Raw genomic sequence first — 19,595 nt, forward strand, 5'->3', positions numbered from 1 at the left:
AGCACGTCAAACCGTTGCTATGGTAACGACGTCAGCACTGAATTTGGCTGAACGCCGGCAAAACGGAAGTGACGTAATTAAATACTTCTTTAATTACTTTATTCTTTAAATATTTTATCCTGGGTAGGCTACCATGACTATTTTAGTGACAACCGAGCATATCATAACTATTACTTACATGTTACCTATGAGTTACATTCATAACTGTTACTATTACTTGTACTGTACTATTATTGAGTTAAATAGAACATTAATTTTGATTATTTTGACTTGCATTTTAATTGTATATTCTCAAAAAAAAAGAAAAAAAAAAAGGAAGAGGAATTTAGAGATAAATTATGGGTTTGAAACAAGGGCGTGAACAATCAAATCTGTTATTTTCTAATCCGATGGGATTTAGAAATCATTTTAGGAAGTATTTGTGCTGTAAGCAGAAAGAGAAAGTAAGTTTCAAGTTCAAATAAAAGTGACTTTTACAGTGGCCGTTTTACCCAAGTCACTTTAACTAAACTAAATATACCTTTTTATGTTTTCTGACTTGCTCTTTTCGCAGCTAAAATTGTTTCCAAACTATCGTGTTTATCTTTCAAGACAACACACCAAGTCAAGACCACAACCCACTTCTCCCAATGACCCCTGCATTGTTAATCTATATCATGTCATGACCCTGGTTTCCTGTGAGGGAGAGACTTTCCTCCACTTATGCAGGAGCACATGGTGGAGAGGAAGTGTAGTACCTCCACCTTTTTCAGCTGGGTTCAACTACTTCACACATGGATGGCATCCATGCTTGTGGGCTTAATTCTTGTCGGAGCCAAGCTAAACACAACATCTCCTGATGTTAGTGGGGTCATTAGATCTATGGGGCCCTAAATACTGTAGCTACCCGTGGCTGTTTATGAGTCTTCTCAGTCGACTGCTCTCATATCAGTCAATGTCAAATCACTTTGTTGTTCACTGGTTTGTTTTTGTGTGGACAGCAGAGGTGACGGCATTCCAGTGCAATCTGTGAAAGATTTTTTTTTTTTATAATAATGAGGAACATATTTAGGAATTAGAAAAATTGCTAAATGTCAAAAAAGAATGATCAAAAAAACAAAGAGTCGGCAAAATCGAGTAATGGATTTTTGGCTGCCCACAATTTGACTTGATTAGAATTTACATACATTTTCTTATTCCAACTTTAGTCATGCATGCAAATGTCCATCTGGTGATAATCACACTATTTACATGTCCAACGAGTTCAATATGTTTCACTGATTCTTAAATCACCATTAAAGGCCAAACATAAGGTTGAACTATTTTAGAATTGCATGCTTGAAATACTTTCTTAGCACTGTGACAGTCATCCATGTAATATATTTAAGAAACTGGCAAAAACATGAGCTATTCAGCAATGTGTGCAGGAACCTTATTCAACAATTTTCTAATGCCTAAATTACATTAAATATAATCTAATAAATGTCCTCTTCCTAAGCCAATACACTGAAAAGCCTCCATTCTAAGACACAGCTTAAATAATAGTAAAAGAAAATCATTATAAGAAGTGGTGCCAAAGATCATGCCTATGAGAAAGAACAGGCACCACCATCGTCCCACTGGGATTCTCTCCTCTGCAATACATGACATCAAAAATATACATTTAGCCATTACAATACCATAAAAAAAAGACATCCCACAAACCCAGGCCAAAGCAGCTGTCAGAAATAAAAAGGCAGACTCAGTGAGTGTCTGCTTCGATGGAGAGCAGACACATCGGGTGAATAGACTCCAGTGTGTACGGCTTCTGTTTCTGCGCTGCATCACTGCCACACCACAACCTGACGGGCCGGCCACTCCGCCAAAGTGTGTACCACCGAGGGCCGAACTGTGCTGGGAGTGACTCCGCAGAGACATCCCATACATGGCAGTCGATTCCCGCTGAGCCTATGCAGAAGCTTGAGTTTGTTGTTCCATTATGTAATGCTATGACAGGCTGCACCACTTGAATGACTGACTGGTGCGATAGGTTAGACTCAGTGTTAAATGTGACCACATTGTGTTATTTAAATGTTGTTCTGTGGAGGGTCATGCGCTAAAAGATGTTTTAGTAATCAGCCAAAAATCATAAAAGCACAAAATGCTGCCGGGCCTCAGACATTGAGTGTATACTGAATTATTATTTTTTTTTTTTTTTGGGGGGGGGGATGTCCAACTTCCAGTGAAATAATTCACTGTTCCAGCAAAAAAAAAAAAAAAAAATCACATAATATGAAAAAAAATAGTAATATAATTTGTTTAAAAAGTCAAAAACAAAAACAAAAAACAAACACACAGTACAGTACTTGATCTTTAAGTATTTTATTTTTTGCATGTGACTCTATTTCTTAGCTACCTCCAGCACAAAAGAAAAAACTGAGAGAAAAGCACTCCCAAGAGAAATCACAGATAATGCTACTCTTAGCAGTTAAACATACACCTTAAACTCGGCATGCACAAGAAACTCATTTCCAGGTGAAATCCGAATCGCCTTGTGGTTCAGGTTTAATTGGCAGATGTGTTGATTTGATTGAAGAGTTTGTCCTTAATGACTTGAGACATCAGACCATGAATTGCCTCTATGGTTGTCTTGCAGCTAAAACAAACCACAGTGAAAAATGAAGATTAGCATTTAGCACAAGAAAAAAACAGAGTTCCACAAAGCAACAAATACTGAAGGTGTTGTTTGTAGATATTTGTGGTTGTATGTCTCCATGAGGGTCAGATATTACTGAAACTAGAATTATTAAGCAGATTAGGTTAGTTTAAATGCTCTGTTGGTAATTTTGTGATCACAAACATACAGTATTTCATTGTATCGCATAAACAAAATAAAATACTAGAACATCAAATAATGCCTCACAGTTTTTATCCAGTTATAAGCACGCCACTTGTAAATCTAAAACCAATACACTCAAGATAATAAAATGAATCTAGAAATAAATCTATAACTCAATCAACAGGAAATCAATTATGAAATATTCTGATAATAGTAATTTGTCAAGGGCAAAAAAAACAAAAACAAAAACAAAATCAATCCAACATTTTTTGGTTAAAGCTTTGTAATTGTGAAGATGTGTTGCTTTTTTTTAATTTTTTTTTTTAAATTTTCTATCATTAATTACTGAATCAAGACATTTGAGGCTTGGTTGAATTATTAATTTACTGATTGAAAAAAATTATGGACAGATCATCATTAGTCTTGGCCAGAAAGAAGTCAGACATTTAACAACATTTTAAGATTAATTTGGCATATACACAAAAAATAAACTAATATCATCAACTGTGCCTAAGACTTAATAAATACCTACTTTTAATAAAACTAATATGACGTAGTTCAGGGACGTGATCGTGGTGAAAATTTGATGAAACAACCCATCTTATACGGGTTATTATTAACAGAACATATGTACAAGAAAGTGGTATCAACAAATCAATTCAGTGGGCAAATACTGTGGGAAATATCACACGGTAACAAAAAGTGAATAAAATAATTAAAAATAATAACATCAACCACTTTTCTGGAACATCTAATTGGATATAATATGTTTGTTTTTTTAATATTTATTGTTAGAGCAGGTCAAAACCATATACAACATTAAAATTATAGTGCCCAAAGTTAACATTTAATTTTAAGTATGCGGCCTATTTTCTTCTAAAACAAGAATATTCACCTGTCTCGTGTTGCTTTGGCCAGCTTGTCCTCGGACTTCCTGTCATGCGTGTCCAACCCGAGCATGAAGCTGCCTCTGCCCAGCTGGGCCTCCGACTGCTCCAGCTTCTCCGACAGGTCGAACACCTGGCCTGTGGTGTAGTCTGAGTTCTGACCGTCCAGCACACACAGAAACCAATTCATGCACAATTTGCCGACAAAAGCGAGATAACAGATTTTCCACAAAAGAGGATTTTTTTTTTTTTGCAGACTGGTAACAAATCTGTCTGAGAAGCCGCAGTGTGTTGTAGTGAAAGAAAAGACGTCAGAGAAAAGTTTGCTTAAGGTGAGGCCGTGTTTATAGTAGAAAAGGTAATTAAAACACAATGACACGGGGGGCCCCCCGACTAGGGTGACAGTGTAGCAACTGACAAAGCCTGTCACCCCTGGAGCAGCTCGTTCTTGACATCTAGTCAATTCATCTTCATCCAGAATGCCAAAGAGCTAACTGTTTGGATAAGCCTGATGCCTATTTAGGCTGTTTAGTCAAGCTCAGGACAGAGTGACTGCAACCACAATGGGAATTCACGTGAGGGGCTTCGTATCTTTAGAGTGAACTGCAGGGGAAAGGAGCATCTGTATCTCTGGGGTCAGGCTCAACTTTAATACTTATCTCCTTTGTTAAAAAGTTCACAGATACAGCTTATTACTAAAATCAATATACGAGGGTGCTTTGGTAATACGCTGCAATAAATCACAACATCACAAGCTGGTGACCACATGTCTCAATGAGTTATAGTGTAATAATTAACCATTAATCAAAATGTCAAACAATTAGGAAACATTTAGATTTTTGAAGCTGCGTACATACCGTGAGGAGACTTGAAGAACTTAAGGTATTAACCCAGTATTTATTCCAAAGGAGTTCCAGGAGCTTTCTGTCCAGGGAAGACTTAAAGTATGTTACCTCCAAGGCGTAATACCTAAATATGACAAAATAAAGAAAACATATATTATTGTGTCATGTAGTAAAATTAAGGTCAAGATTTGAAAATTCAATTCATCGGACACATATTTAAGTATTCAATATAGTGACAACCCTGTAATAAGTATAAACACTCACTGTTTACAGTGTACACCAAAGTCTTCGATCTTGTTCAGAGGGATTGTCTGATACTCTGATGGTCCCTCATCGGGGGGTTTGTAACCCTGAAAATCCAAAGAGGAAATGCTAAGAAAGAACAACAATCCCAACAGCTTTTCTCTAACCTAACCAGATGACTACATAAAGATGGAATTAAGAAACAAGGCTTCAGTTTTAGGATCTTACATTTCTAGTATATATATATCGTGGGACAAATATACGACCGTGAAATCCAAATTTAAAAACGACTAACATTCACAAGATGCAGTCATTTTTATGAAATTGAATTTTTTTAAAACTTTTGTACTTAAAGATGCAGGAGAACTGCTACACAAGGTAAATGCTTTACCTTTGGGTATGTTCTGAAGGCACCGAGGTTGACTTTCCCTGCAGAAATTGTCCGAGTGGGGTCGATCTGTAGGAAGCAAGATACAGTAGAACAGGAAAACAAAGTCAGGGGTCGTACAAACCTCCAGGGACTACTCGGATCTGGCCACCAAGAGCCTTTTTCTGAGGCTGTCAGTGTGCTGAAAATACACACTTAATTATATGACGCCCCTGGCATTTAAACCCTGCGAAACCAAATGAAGTGTAAATAGCATATATGGTTGCAATAGCAAAATATTCATCAGTACTACATGGAAACCTACAACTCATACATCAAATATCTCACCCCCTTCTCAGTTACACCCACATTAATGTGCACTATTATGCTGAGAAAGACAACAACAAAAAACTTTTACTCTCTTGAATAACATGTCAACACAAAGCATTTGACTCGAAGTAAAAATGGTTACTATTTTCCGTCTTACCACAACGGCCACAAAAGGCTCCTGGAACTGCTGGTTGAGCATCTGAGTGCTGACGTCTATGCCTGACAGCCAGCATCCATAACCTGGGTGACTGTGATACCAACCGATAGCGTTCTCCAGCCGGCCAACCTAAGCGTTTAGAGATTATACGCAGGGTGTTATTCAAAGCCTGCACAATTTGGAAAAGTTCTTTTATAAAAGGAATACGACAGAATTTGTAAAATATGACAGTAGGAAAATATGGATTAAATATTACTATTGCTACCTCTACACAGCACACTGTTGAATTGTAAGATTTGTTCTTTGTTCGTCTGCAGTGGCACATTCCTAAAGATGTATTTCAAGACGAATATCATTTTAAATCACCGTCAACTATGTTCAGATTTCAGTATGATGGTTATTTTTAAAAGGAAAAAAAGACATCTACTTTTGTACAGTCATTTGAATTCAAAAGATTTAAGTAAAGAATTACAATACTGAACAATATGGGTGAGACAAGGACAGGAGGGGATAAACCACCTCTGCCAAATATGAAAATTCATACAATTGAGAAACAGTTGATAGATAAAATAACCCGACATGAATATCGGTCTTCGACTAATCCAGCAAATAAAATAGTGCTTGAATAGCTACCATTGTATGAACAATATGGAAAAACCTCTGAAAGTAGAGAAATTTAGATCAACTGGTGATATATACATTATTATATTTTCAAATTCAAACTATCAGAGGTTAGTATTGGCTTCAAAAACTCCTGTTGGTAAACACGTTATCCAAATTACAAACGCAAAGATGGTGTTGCTCAAGTCCAACAATATGGCTGTAATTAATTCCATAGGAAGTGTTACGCAATGATTTGAGATGTTCTCCATCCGAGGGTGTCTGCAGGGTTTGGTTCCTCCTTTTTCTAAAGTTATAAACTCCATAAAACGCCCTTTAAGTGAGCGGAAGTCAGTGGTCCCACCTGTTTGGCGTTTTCAATATAAGCAGCCATGTATTCATATGCTGCAGCCTGGGCGTTGACTCTGGTCTCTGTGCCTTCCACAGGCAAAGCAAAGCTGTCCATGATGATCATGGTTTCACCATCCACCTTCCCCAGCATGAGGCCCATCACCTCCAGGTTCCCACCAGACCTGGCGTGCATCACCATCTTCAACAGGGCCAGGGCTGAGATTTTGCAGTACTTGAAGTAGTGGTGACTGTTGGTCAAAGAACGATATTTTACATATTGACATGGAGCATTTTGAGGGGGTTTGCGTTTGTAAATACACACGAACGCAGTTTACTCTCGACCGCTGTTGACAAACAAAAGACCGGCGTGCTAATTCCTAGCCGAGCTATCGAGGAGCGATAACGTAAATAAACCACCGTGACACGACGCAAATAATTGATCAGAACAACAACAACCTAAAGCACTGGAACCGAAAACTCGACAGCACGTCGCGGTTTTGAACCTACTCTTTTGTCCACGGCTTCGCAGCGAGGATTTCTTGTTGTTGCTTTTTGTCATATTTGTAAATTTCATCAATGCTCTGAACTTCCTGCATGCTGTTAGAGAGCTCCCATGTTTTCTGAGCCGTACTCGTCCCCGCCATAATGAATTATCTAAGACGAAAACAACGTTAAAACCCAAAAACTCTGCTCCAGTACACGAGTAAATGTTGTTTTTCTCCAAAAAAATATGTAAGATCGCGGATCACGGTGATACGTCCACTCGCTCAAGAAGCCATGACAGTGAACGATACCAACACACCGAAGTGAAATTGCAGGGTACGTTTGTCTTCACGTTATACAAATATGCCATAGATATATTTATATGGTGCACATCATTTTATAATACGTAAATATAATTTAATATGCCAATATTATAACATTTGAAGCGATTCTTGCCCTATTTGTCAGTACTATTCAAGTACAAACACCCCTCTGACAGAAATCATGGTTTAGCCCTGAGGAGACGTTCACTAACCGTCGGGGAGACACTGACATCTAGCGGCGCTTTGGAGATAGACACGTGAAGGCCTTTTTCCCTATCCGGTCTCTGGCACTACTTTTAACCGGGAGCTGAGGTAGTATATGTTTTTTTAAAAGATTGTCATACGCGCACATCAAATTAAATTGCCAACATTGCAGACTAATTACAGACTTTTTCTTATTTTTTCCAAGGCTTTCGTGTTAGCTCTGTTAGTTAGCCAACTGTAGGAGGGCCTTTGTGTCGTCGTTGCCCTTAGCAACGGAATGATGCTTTGCGCCTCGCAAACGCAACGAAATAAGCGTTTGTCGTCTTTTGGTCTGTGAAGGAAGATAATTTAAGTATGAATGATGTATAATCGCGATGTCGTTATATGACTTCTGCAGCCAGAGTTAGAGCTGAGTTTTGAAACGGGGCACACGTGCTGTGGGATTTGAATAGGTAATGGTCGAAGATGGGACGTTTCTTTTGTTTTTCTTTTTTCCGATGAGCATGAAGAAGAAACTCCCTTAAATATGTCATCGGGGAAGTGCGACACACCATTTCTACAACCGAGGTATGTAAAAATAACAAGGCAGTCATTTCGTAACTATTAATGAACAAATCGGTGTTTCAGCGAAATGGTTTACGTGAATGTTCTCCACAGTCAAGGGCTGGTGATGCGACTAACACTGTAAATATGCCTCCGGCATCAGCAGCACAAGGAATAACCCCTAATCCAGACAGAGGTACTGTGCGGGTCTCTCACAGTGAACACAGTCTGCAGTGTTTAGTGTGTCTTACAGTATATGTTATGTATATTTTCCAGGTTTGGGATTAAGTTTCCTGCTTGGAATTGACTATGAAAAGAAGAAGCAGAGACTTCAGCAGGAGCTGCAGCAGGACTACAAATATTATGTTTCCAAGGTGTGAGGATATATTTGAAAAGTAAACAATTTAGAAACCGTGTTTTTGTTTCACTAAATTGCCTCTTCTTGCATTCTGGCCTTCATTATCAAATTCTTCCTTCAGAAAAGGGATCTGAAAACTGGTGAGCCCCGTCCGCAACCCCAGGGTCTCTCCCTACCTATCGATGAGAAGATATCAGTGAAGGTGTGTATGGTTTGTTTGTGTCTTCGAGTGTGACATGACAACAAGCAGGAAATTCAGTACCTTGGTTTGAGCTGATATCAATTGCCGATTGCGTAATGCCTTGTGTTTCATGGCAATTGCTTTTGTTTAGAAGTGCCGATGGACTAAATAACAAAGTGTAAGAAAGATTTTGAGATATTGGTGAGCCAGTGGCCTAATAGACAGAGAGACAATGAGTTAGTGCATTTTTGAAACGTAAGTCAAAGTTCTTTCATTATGCATGGGAACTGCATTTCCCAGTATGCTATTACGGGTGGCCTCAGCTCCAGTGATAGTCCTACTGCAATCATTTTATGGTTTGTGGTTTGAAGCCCAGCTCCTTTTTTTTAGCAAGAAATGAATCAAAAAATTTCTGCTGATGTGTGTTTATAGCAACAACAAAAAAAAGTGTAAACTGCATTGGATTAAAGTGTGTTGTTGGATTTGTGTATTTTGTTTCACATGTTATATACTTTTATGTGAGCATTGAGGCTTTTTAGAGACATTTTTTTTATCCATTAATTAAAAGTCAACAGTGAAGTAAATGAATAAAGGACAAAGTATAAGGGATGACACCTCACATTTTATTTAGTCAGCTTCAAACTCAGCAATGGGAACATGTAACTAGAGTGTCAGCTGAGTGAGATGGCCGCTTCCTTCAGAGACATGAATGTGTTTGTTTTTCTCTCACAGGAAAAACTGAGAGCGGAGAGAAATAAAGAATACAACCTCTTCCTCCAGGAAAAAGCTCAAATCAGGAAGTTAAAGATCCGACCATCCTCTGTCACTTCTAAGGTACGATGATGAATGAACCTTTACATTAATGCAATGCATTTGGTGCAATGATGCATCCAATTTGTGTGAAACTTCCCAGTTATGTTTTTAAACATCAAGTTATGTTTTTATTACTAGAAATGCTTCTCTTTTTTCATCAAGTAGATGTAGCTCACTAAATAATTGAAAGGCAAATGATGAAAAAAAAAGTCTAAAGCACCCAGTTGTAAGTCAATTCCTGTCATATTGAAAGTTTTGAACACATTTTTGCTTTCAGCCCGGACAAGTTCAAGCTTCAGATGCTGTGAACCTTTATTCTCAAGTCTCTCCTCTGTCCTTCCTCAATACCCAAACAAATATACCACCTCCTCACAAGGAGCAGCCTGCATCCAAAGACGCTGCCACCCTGACTGAAGCCGTGGATCAGGAAAAAAGCACAGAGACCTGGGCTCCGGGCTATCGACAGCGAAAGCGCTGGCAACTCCATAGACTGAAAGAGCCCTGCAGCTCTGAGGAGGAGCTAAACACAGACAAAGAGAAGTTTGATTTCAGACGCGGGAGGAGGCAAGACAGACACACTCAAGAGCCTGAGTACAAAGAGGAGAGAACACAAGAGCAAAGAGTGAACAGGTGTAGCTTCTTTCTGAAGAATGATTTTGAACCACTCGTATTTTCATCTGTTACCACAGAGAGGAGTTCAGGTTTGGTAATATGGTAAAAATGTACCCGTTTATATGGCAGATATTCTCAGGACGTAAAGGAGGTGGAGGCACCTGTTGTTCATGATCAGAACAAGATGGATAACATTTTGAAGCCTAAGTAAGCAAGATTCATTTCTCTGTATAATTCTGGTCCATGTTCCTCAAAAGTATCTTCAGGGTAAAGTGATCTCAGCATCTTAATGCGAAGATGTACGATCTTCGCATTAAGATGCTTTGGGGCAACTGCTCTGGTTGACTGGTCTCGCAGCAATGAGATTTGTAATGCTGAAACAGAATGATCCTTTATAGCAACCGTATTCACATGCAGAGCTGGACGGCCAATAACATCCTCCTAGAAAGTCCCATAAATTTCCACAGTCAATCAATAGAATACGACTGACTAATACCACAATTGAATGAGCCAACACAGGCTCACTGAAACACATCACAGGTACAGATAATTGCTGCCATACTCAGTTATTGCTCTTCAGCACTTTTCTTACATGCCGTTGCATTTCGTTGTTTCCTGTTTATGCCATTGGGATTCACGGCTAATGCTAAACTGTTGACATGTGGGGTGGTGATGGAGAGTGAGCCTTGGCCCAGCTCCAGGCAAACAATTTCTCAGCCCAGTTCTATCAGAGAGGCTGGATTGATTAGAGCATGAGGCTTTACTCTCCGTCTCTTGAGTTATAGACCACAAGGCTCTGCAGGCAAATTGTGAAGACGTGTGTGACGTAAAATCGTAGCTGGGTGTGGCTCGGAGGGAAACTGATTGCAGTGCTGTTACCCTTACAGGCTGCCGGTAATTGGATGACTCTTGTGGAGTGTCTCATTCTGCTTGTGCATCTGTGTTCAATAGGCTGCAAATGCCAGGCAGCATGAGGACGGCTTCAAGATCTACACCTGCTATCAGCAAGGATAAGGCTGAGTTTGCTACTGGACTCATGATTGGTAAAGTCATTCTTATTGCACAGAGCTTTTGGAAATATATCAACTTGTGGGTTTAGTGATGGGTTTTGTCATTTAAATATCCTGTTTCAGGGCTGCAGGTGACAGCCTTTGTACTGTATGTTTCTGGCTCTGTTGTGATGCAGGGAGAACAGAGGAGCACACGGTCACTCAGATGAGGAAAGAACGGTACAAGCAGGAGTTGCTGGGACAGATTGCTGAACAGCAGAGAAACAAGATGAAGTAATTATTTTATTCCCTTAAATCATCATTTTCATTTGAGTCGTTTCAGCTGGCACATCCTTGTGAGCCAACAAGGCACAAAAGATGTGGATGATTTGCATGGGCCTTTTTTGGTCTCAGGGAGAAGAGACTTGAGCTGAGGGTTGCTGCCACTGGAGCCACAGACCGTGAGAAAAAGGTAGAAGTAGAGCATTAAAAGTCTATCATAATGCTTTCATCTGTTACATGTCTGCATTTGTAAAATCTTGTAGAAATGCCCTAACAATAAACAGTTTCATAGATGCTAATGATAGTATTTTGATGCGGTTGCACAACACCCCCTTGAGCTGCTGTTTATCGCTTTCTCAACATGTGCTGTCTGATTTATTTTTGATGGATCTCTTTTGCATGACATATCACCTCCTGCAGGCTGACAGAATAAAGCAGTTTGGGCCTTTAATTCGACAGAATGATAGCTTGAAACAGAATGTTTCTCACAAGCATAGAACACAGCTGGAGGCTGAAGGAAAGGATCCGTATCCAAGACCTAAAGATGACAAAACCGTTGAGAACACCGAACACAGAGCCCCCTCAGCAAAGTCCCAGGTGGACTTCAGCACAGCTCTCAGTCAGCTGCCAGGGAAGACGGCGCCTGTTTCTGGGATGGGAGCTGCAGCTGCACAAGGTGTCCCCTCATTGGACTATTTTAATGAGGACTACCACAGGGACTTCTCAAACATGCTGGGAGATGTGAACATGCCAAGGTAGCTCACAGTAGCTTTGTGTTCCCACACGCGAATGAAATGAACAATTCACTGCATTGTCTGTGATTTTGTTTTTCAGGGTTGCTGATGTTGCTCCTCTTGTACCTCCCACTGTACTGAATACTTACAAGACTCCATATGATGCAGCTTATTACTACCATGGAACCAGGAATCCATTAGATCCCAATCCGACCTACAATCAGAGTACAGTATTACGACCACCTCTATTTCGGTTTTTTTTTCCTGCATATGTGCCAAACAACCATTTCACCATTTAATTTCACTGTGGTATAAAGTTAATTTGCAGACTGTCAAAGGTGCTTAATCAGTGTTGCAGTCTTGTTTTATAACAAGTAAAGACTAATGTGAAATCTGCATTACAAAATAGGCCAACAATAACATAACAAAATTAAAATCACACTTTGTTTTACTGTGATGGATCACATACTGTATTTGTTGCAACTTTCAACTCTATGCAAGTCAAATGAATGTAAATAGCTGCTTTGAAGTAGAGAACATGTGAAATACAACATTAAGCTTTGGAAGGACGGCAGCAGCAATATTAATTATTTGTATTTCTGGTAATACTAGTGTGGTGTACAGTCATTGCTGTGTCTAGTGTTCATTGTGTGTCAGGATCATTAACTGGCTTGCAGTATCTGGCAGTTTCACCTTGATGGGAATATTTACTCCCAGTCCTATCTGTAGAGGATTATTACCTTTTATTATCACGGAGCCCTTTTATCACCACATCAATGACAATGACGACTTGGCATATTAATTTATAAATTTCATGTTACAGCAGAAATACATTTTTTTTAATTTGGGTGACATGCAGTTTATTGAAAATGATTTCTGCAGATCCAGATGGATCTCACTTTAGCCAGCTGGTCTGTTTGGTCACATTTATGTCCTCCATTTTAATTCCACTGCCAGATTTCTGCTTTGGTCTGAGCTCATAGAATTTTAAATGGTGGAAAGAAAACCTGACAGACAGTGGCCACAAATCATTGATGAAATCGTTGTGTGAATGTAATATTCAATTTATTATTTTGTATTTTCTTCATTAGATGGTCCGCCTGGATGGGATCAGGAGTCTGGGAAATTCGAGATGCTTTCTCAAAAGCCACCTCCTGTCAGATCCAGTGGCCGCATTGAGTTAGTGTCCATCCCAGCACCTTCTACCTCTCCATCGAAGTTTATTTATTTAGATGATAAGAAAAAGTGCACTCCGTCTCAAATTGTTTCAAAATGTATGGAACTCATATACTTGAGACTTGAGTGACATTTGCCATTTGTAATTTGCTTCTAGAGCAACTCTTCAGCATCGAGCATCTCCCCTGGCTATTGACGAACTTGAAGAAAAGGCAAAGCAGAGGCGACAGAGTGTACTGAGCTACCAAGAAGCACTTAAACAGCAGGTGCATTGTTAGATCTTCCCGATCTTTCATAGAGCAATGCATGGGTGGTCTCAGAAAGTGCATTCTTTTGAAACATCCTACGGTCCTTGTGTCCAGATCAAAGAAAGACAGGAGCATAAAATAAGAGAGAAAGAGGAGAAGGAGCGATACGATGCAAAGATAGAAGCCGAGATGAAGGCATACAACCCCTGGGGGAGGGGTGGTGGAGGCGCTCCGATTAAAGACCAAAAAGGCAACCTTGTTAGTAAGTTGGCTTTCACTTTTCTGTTATAATGAGGTCTTCTAAAACTTGAGCTTCTTTAAAGATGAATGTGAGATGTAAATGTTTCCATGACCTCAGGTGACCTGAATCAAATGCACCACTCCAATGAGGAGTCGTATAGGAATCCTGTGTTCACTCCTGGAGTTGGACCCAGGGGTTCTTCATCCCAACGACTATCAGGTAGTGTTCTCTCTCACTTGCAGTGTGCCAGAGTTGTGGCAAACTATGGCATACATTTTTTTTTTAGGCTTTGTAGACATTGAATCTTCTTTTTAGATTACTGTTTTTATTTTATTTTATTTTTTTACTCTTGTTAATGCATGCAGGTTCCAAAGATCAGCAATCTCTTGAGCAGCACCACGTGCAGGACAGATACAAAGAAGCCCTGAAAAAACAGGTAGGTCTGGGGCCACAGCCTATGCGGGGAGCTGCCTGGATGCTAAGTGAAGGCACTGATCATACAAAAGATGAAATGCTTTAGCATGTGGGTCTCTTAAAAACCCCCACAAAAAAACCCATTCTAATCTGAATAGTTTCGAATAGTTTCAACCACTTGTGTTTCTTGGAACTTAAAAGTATTTGTAAATGAATTGTAACTGTGCCTTGACATTTCAAATAGATAGAGGAAAACAAGAGGAAGCAGGAAGAGGACAGAGAACGTATTGGACTTGAGGAGGAGAAAGAGGAGCAGAAGCTGGCGATGCAGAGAGCTCGTATACAGGAGGAGTATGAGGATGAGCAAAAGAAGCAAAAGAAGATTGAGGTGAGAAGTTCATTTCTTTGATGCAGCGCACTTCATCATTCCTCTTACCTTACAGTTTGGAGGGGGGTCTCCTCATGCTCGACTGGCCACTAAGAAATATATATTTTTTTTAAAATGTACTCTCTGCAGCACAGGCCGGAAAACCGTAGTTGGATCCATGAACCTAAAACCCATCGGCAGGAGGAGGAAAAGAGAGTGTGGCAGGAAAAAGAGATGGAGGAGATCACGCAGAGCGCCAGAGCAAGAGAGGAGAAGAATTCACTGTTGAATAATCAGGTACAGCGAGCCCGAAAAGATAGACAGGGGTACTGCAGCCTGTGGTTTTTATTGAACATCTTCGTCAAAGATTGTGACTCTGCTCATTATTGTTTTTGCAGAGAGAGCAATCTCCTCCCATCCCAGCCTTGCAGAGGAAGCAGACAAGTGTTGTGGCTTCCAGGCCTTCCTCCGCTGTGAGTCAACTCTCGTCAAGGACTGTAAGTCACCTGGGTGCAAATATTTTCACATCTAAGTTGTTATGGTCCATCTAAAATGTAAAAAAAAAAAAAAAAAAAGCTCACAATTTGCGTAGGAACACTCGGTGTCACCACCACACCGCCGACCTGTCCCTGCAAGACCCCAGCTACACGGTAAGACGGCAAGACAGCCTTACCTCCATGTAAAAAGAATATAATGCCTTGCTGCATGTACTTGTAAATGGTGAATACCATAAAACATTTACTGTTCCGGTCCTCGTCTCTGCATTCACTTCTCGTGCTGGCTTCAGAAGGTCAACAGGAAGTGATGAAGGAGCTGTCAACCCTGCGGAGGTATCTGAGGAAAGAGCAGAAACAACTGGAGGTTCAGCTGCAGCAGACAGGTTCACAGGAGACTCACTACACTCCCCCCAACAGGTATTCCAGTCAGATAGCACTGAACAGCAAAGGGAACGTCTGTGTGTATAACGTGACCTGAGTAAATGGATTTCATCTTGTCTTCCCGGCTTGGAATTAATCATCTGCAGAAGCTATTAGACGTCCAATTTCACCTAATTCACCCCCAGATGCATCAAGGCGAAGACTCTGGTGCTCTGAACTAATGAAAGTGACCCAGGCCGAAATGGTTATCTTCCGATCTACATTCTGATTTCTTTCACGGACTCATTACTGCACTGATGTAACAGTATGATCGACAAAAGGAAATTGTAAGTCTCTGCTTAGACTCAAGTTAGTTTGCTGAAAATCATCAGAGGGATACTTTTGAATTGGTGCCAGCTTTAACGTTTCCTTTGGTTAGAAGCTGCATAAACAAAGAGCTTTATCCTTCAGGCTATTGTAAAAGCATCGACAAGCATGTTACAAACACAGAGTGGGTGTTGTGTAGTTATTGTTTTAAAGCAACACTGAATTCATTCATTTTGAAACTCAGTGTAGGACATTGGTGCAAGTGCAGCTGGGTGTTACAGTCACCGTGCACAACTGGAGAGCATTTAGCACCATTAACTACCGGCATACACATCTGTGTGTTATTACAGGGAGTTGTTCTGTTTAAAGTGGGGTTTTCCCTCTTCTGCTCACGCACAGAAGACGACCCAGAGTGGATGCGTTTGAATCAGTGCACAAGCCATCAGGCAGGACTTCTTCCCCAGCTGCTGCACGTGTTAACGAGCACAACATCAGAGAGTTCAACCAGCTGAAGTACAGAGGTAATGAAAGACACTGTAGACACAACTGTGTGATCTCGACGCCTTAAATGTGTTTTAGAGAGCAGCGTGGGAAGCAGTGACCCGCTTGTCTGACGTGCTAGTCCAGGTGGTCGTACCGCACACTTAGAAATTGCCAATAGACCAATAGAGGGAACTGTTGTTGGTTTTTTTGTGTGTGAAAGTGAAGCGTTGCTCAAACAGAAGCAGTGAGCTGAACATTATCACTGCTTACTTTTGCTTCTGTCCTCGAAGCCAACCCATTTTGAACATCCCTCCTACGATCGCCTCGGTTATGCCGATGACGCACCGACGAGGGATCCTGAACCAGCCGGGTGCCGCCAGATGGTTTAGACTTTCTAAAGTCTTACCAGTCTCCCTCTAGAAACACTGAACTCAATTCTCACGAGGTCCATCCGTGACAGGCCGTTTGGCAGGGTGAACAGTGAATGTAACGCAAGCCACCGAGGAAATAGCTTTGGATGGGTTCCCAGACTGAGTCACCGCCGGAGTTTAAAAGACACTCCGAGCTGCGGACCGTAAAAACAAAACAACAACAAAAAAAATAGAGGAGGAAGCGCTAGTTTGTGGTGAAGTGACCAAATCCCTTACCAAACGTCCACATGATAAATACAGGATTTATGCAAAACTTGCATCTGAAAGCTCCGTCAGATCCATGGTCTAAAGTCAAGACTATGACGGGATATAGTGGAGAGGCTGTAGCCTGGCTGTGGAAATGCTGAGTCACTGCCAATCTGCTCGTTCAGAGAGGGGGGGGGAGACCGCCGAGAATTGAGGAGAGAGAAACGAGAAGTTACCTATCAAAAACAAAAAAAATAAAAAAAAAAGTGAAATCTTTGCTCTTTTTAATGTTCACCATTTTATCTGTGCATCCCGGCTTTACTTTTTTTTTTTTTTTTTTTTTTTAACGATTGCGCTAATCCAACTGCGTCAACTGAAGAAAGCTATTTGATTGCCGCTGTCGGGCAGATATGGGATAATAAATCGCGTAACGTCCCGGGCCCTTTACCCGTCAGATACAGCGTCTCGAGAGGAGGTCCGAGCCGCGTACCCTGACCCTCCCACTGACGCGCAAAGTCTGGACATGCAACAGCGGGCACTTCTACGAGAGCAACAGCGCAAAATTAGGCTCATGAATAGACAAGATGACGGTCAGAGAGCGCGCACGCACACACACACACACACACACACACACACAGTCTCTCCTTCAAACTTTGGTGCTCTTTTAACTCTTTGTTCCCGTCTTCCTCTTTAGACTTTTTGGACAATCAGCGAGGCCATCATCATCATCATCATCATCATCCTGTAAGTGGACGTCGCGTTACACCTTTATCACGTTGTACACCTTCAGTCGAGCGTGCCTTATTCTTCTTCAATGCAGACGACCTTAACGGGCGCCTGCTCGTCGTTTGTTTGTGTCTTCTCTCAGAGGAAGAAACGGGACTCCGCCCACAGAGACCTCGCGTTACCGTCCGAGACCGACTTTATTGGTGAGCCCGACGGAACGTCGTCCGTTTGTAAAGACTCTTCCCTCTTTTCTTTTCCCTTCCTGTGTCCACATCAGTGGACGACACAAGGCACCGGACGTTTTCCATAAAGGTGACATGGTTTGGGAGGTCTGTCTACACGCACACACACACACACACACACACACACACACACACACACACACACACACACACACACACACACACACACACACACACAATACCTTTCTGCAACATTTTTTTTGTTTTGTGCCAGGCCAGTTTAGCTCTTTGTTTTCGGTGCCAGATGCCAGCTAATGTCTGTGTTGCAGCTGGTGCCAGTGCTGGGGTGCAAGGTGCCCACGCCAGCTGCCGGGTGGCGATATCACAGCGCCAGGCTTTGGAAAACGGGGCAGTAGAAACATTGTTAACAAGCCTGACGCAGAAAAGAAGGCTTTAAAATAAAAAAAAAAAAAAAAAATTCTGCTTCATTTCACTAAAAGGTTTTGCTGAATGTACTTTTTTTTTCTTTTCCCCCACCATTTTTATAATACACGTGTATTAGTGTAAAAAAAAAAACTAACCTCCGTCCAGCTGTAAAGACATTCATTTGTAATGATTATTGTTTTTTGGGGGGGGCTTTTTCAGACGTTTACAGTGGAGGTGACGCACGTGAAGAACGGGTTCTTCAGCGGAGATCCCCTCAGTCCTCAGCGGAGCACCGGGAGAGAACGCCCCCGCGCAGGACACAGAGCCGTGATGTATGGTGCTCCTCAGTAATTAGTCTTCTGTTTGCTTCAGGTCAAATTGATCGTTCACTAAAGCGTCTCTCCCTGTGGTGTTTTGCAGGAGGTGGCCGATTCAATAGATCAGGGGGGACGTGACAATCGGGCAGACAGCGAGTCTCTGCAGCCAACCATCGGTCGGAAATCTAAAGGCAGGGCACAAAACCTTCATCGCACCGTGAGACGAGACACTGGGGATCACAACAGCAGAACAGGTGAGAGGAAACAAGTCACTTTCAGAAGACTACTAGTCAAATCTTAACTTGCTTTTTACAAGATTTCTGCAACGCTTTGCCACCTTTCCAACAAAAATGAGACAGATGTTAACTATTGCTTTAGAATATAAAAAAAAACCAAATGATCACATCTGATTACCTAGGCAAATGTGTAACGAATAAGCCCCCGTCCTCTCCGAAAGGGCCGTCCGATGACGAAGTGGACCTCTCGTCTCTGAGCTCCGCCCTGGGGAGGCGCGTCTCAGTGGAGACTGTTGCCACGGAGCCCTGGCTGCGGCCCGGGACGTCCGATGCTGTAAAACACTTGGGCTGCAGAGAGAGACCAAACAGCCGGGTGGATGCTGCGCCCTGGCTGACACACAGCTCCCGTTCGCCGGCCTCTGAGGACGGGTGTGGCTTTTAAACCTCTCGTTTCTATAGAGGCAGGCGCTGGTCCCCGCCCCCCCCTCCCCCCCCCTCCCTCTCCCTCCCGCCCCCTCCCGAGAAGAAAATATCCTGGCTGTGTGATAGTTTAATCAATTTACACTGACTTACACTTAGATTGTGGTTTTTTTTTGTTACACAGTTTCTTGTTAGACCAGCTTCTGCCAGAAAAAAAAATATGAACATCTGATATATTATAAAAGAATACAAAACTCACTTTAGTTTGGTTTGCAATACATAATTAAATGACTACATTTAGCACACAGAAAATTTGTCAGGTCCATATCTGTGAATGTATTATAAACTTGGTTATTTGAATTATAAACATACACTGGAATCTTTTTTTTTTTTTTTTTTTTTTTTTTTATAATAAAAATATTACAATGTTCTCCTGGCTTGTCATGAATGTAAAAGAGA

At 41.2% G+C, this 19,595-nt stretch overlaps 2 protein-coding genes across 3 annotated transcripts; one reads left to right on the forward strand and one right to left on the reverse strand.

The window, feature by feature from the left end:
- Positions 1–2,324: 2,324 nt before the first annotated feature.
- cops5 (COP9 signalosome subunit 5) lies at positions 2,325–7,358 on the reverse strand. Its single transcript, XM_069703673.1, has 8 exons — positions 7,085–7,358; positions 6,591–6,825; positions 5,627–5,755; positions 5,164–5,229; positions 4,794–4,879; positions 4,542–4,653; positions 3,693–3,841; positions 2,325–2,614 (listed from the first exon to the last, which is right to left on the reverse strand). The coding sequence occupies exons 1-8, from the start codon at positions 7,219–7,221 to the stop codon at positions 2,524–2,526; spliced, it is 1,005 nt and encodes a 334-aa protein (XP_069559774.1). The 5' UTR covers positions 7,222–7,358; the 3' UTR covers positions 2,325–2,523.
- Positions 7,359–8,098: 740 nt separating this feature from the next.
- Positions 8,099–19,194, forward strand: LOC138623887 (centrosome and spindle pole-associated protein 1). Of its 2 annotated transcripts, XM_069703674.1 has the most exons (29): positions 8,099–8,154; positions 8,245–8,326; positions 8,407–8,504; positions 8,610–8,690; positions 9,402–9,503; positions 9,760–10,112; positions 10,224–10,301; positions 11,046–11,137; positions 11,281–11,377; positions 11,498–11,555; positions 11,786–12,120; positions 12,200–12,324; positions 13,191–13,278; positions 13,433–13,541; positions 13,638–13,785; positions 13,882–13,983; positions 14,130–14,200; positions 14,423–14,566; positions 14,696–14,842; positions 14,944–15,042; positions 15,138–15,195; positions 15,333–15,459; positions 16,129–16,250; positions 17,285–17,419; positions 17,524–17,573; positions 17,698–17,758; positions 18,383–18,495; positions 18,584–18,734; positions 18,938–19,194. In XM_069703674.1, exons 2-29 carry the CDS (start codon positions 8,278–8,280, stop codon positions 19,156–19,158), a joined length of 3,414 nt encoding a protein of 1,137 aa, XP_069559775.1. In that variant the 5' UTR covers positions 8,099–8,154; positions 8,245–8,277; the 3' UTR covers positions 19,159–19,194. The 2 variants fall into 2 exon arrangements, with proteins under 2 accessions (XP_069559775.1, XP_069559776.1); XM_069703675.1 differs by lacking the exons at positions 10,224–10,301; positions 17,698–17,758; positions 18,383–18,495; positions 18,584–18,734; positions 18,938–19,194 and having other exon boundaries at positions 17,285–17,618.
- The last annotated feature ends 401 nt before the right edge of the window (positions 19,195–19,595 follow it).

The sequence above is a fragment of the Brachyistius frenatus genome, unplaced genomic scaffold, assembly GCF_029030835.1.
Source record: "Brachyistius frenatus isolate BFR_SWC_R1_liver_20210118 unplaced genomic scaffold, ASM2903083v1 Contig_47, whole genome shotgun sequence".
Classification (NCBI taxonomy): Eukaryota; Metazoa; Chordata; class Actinopteri; family Embiotocidae; genus Brachyistius; species Brachyistius frenatus.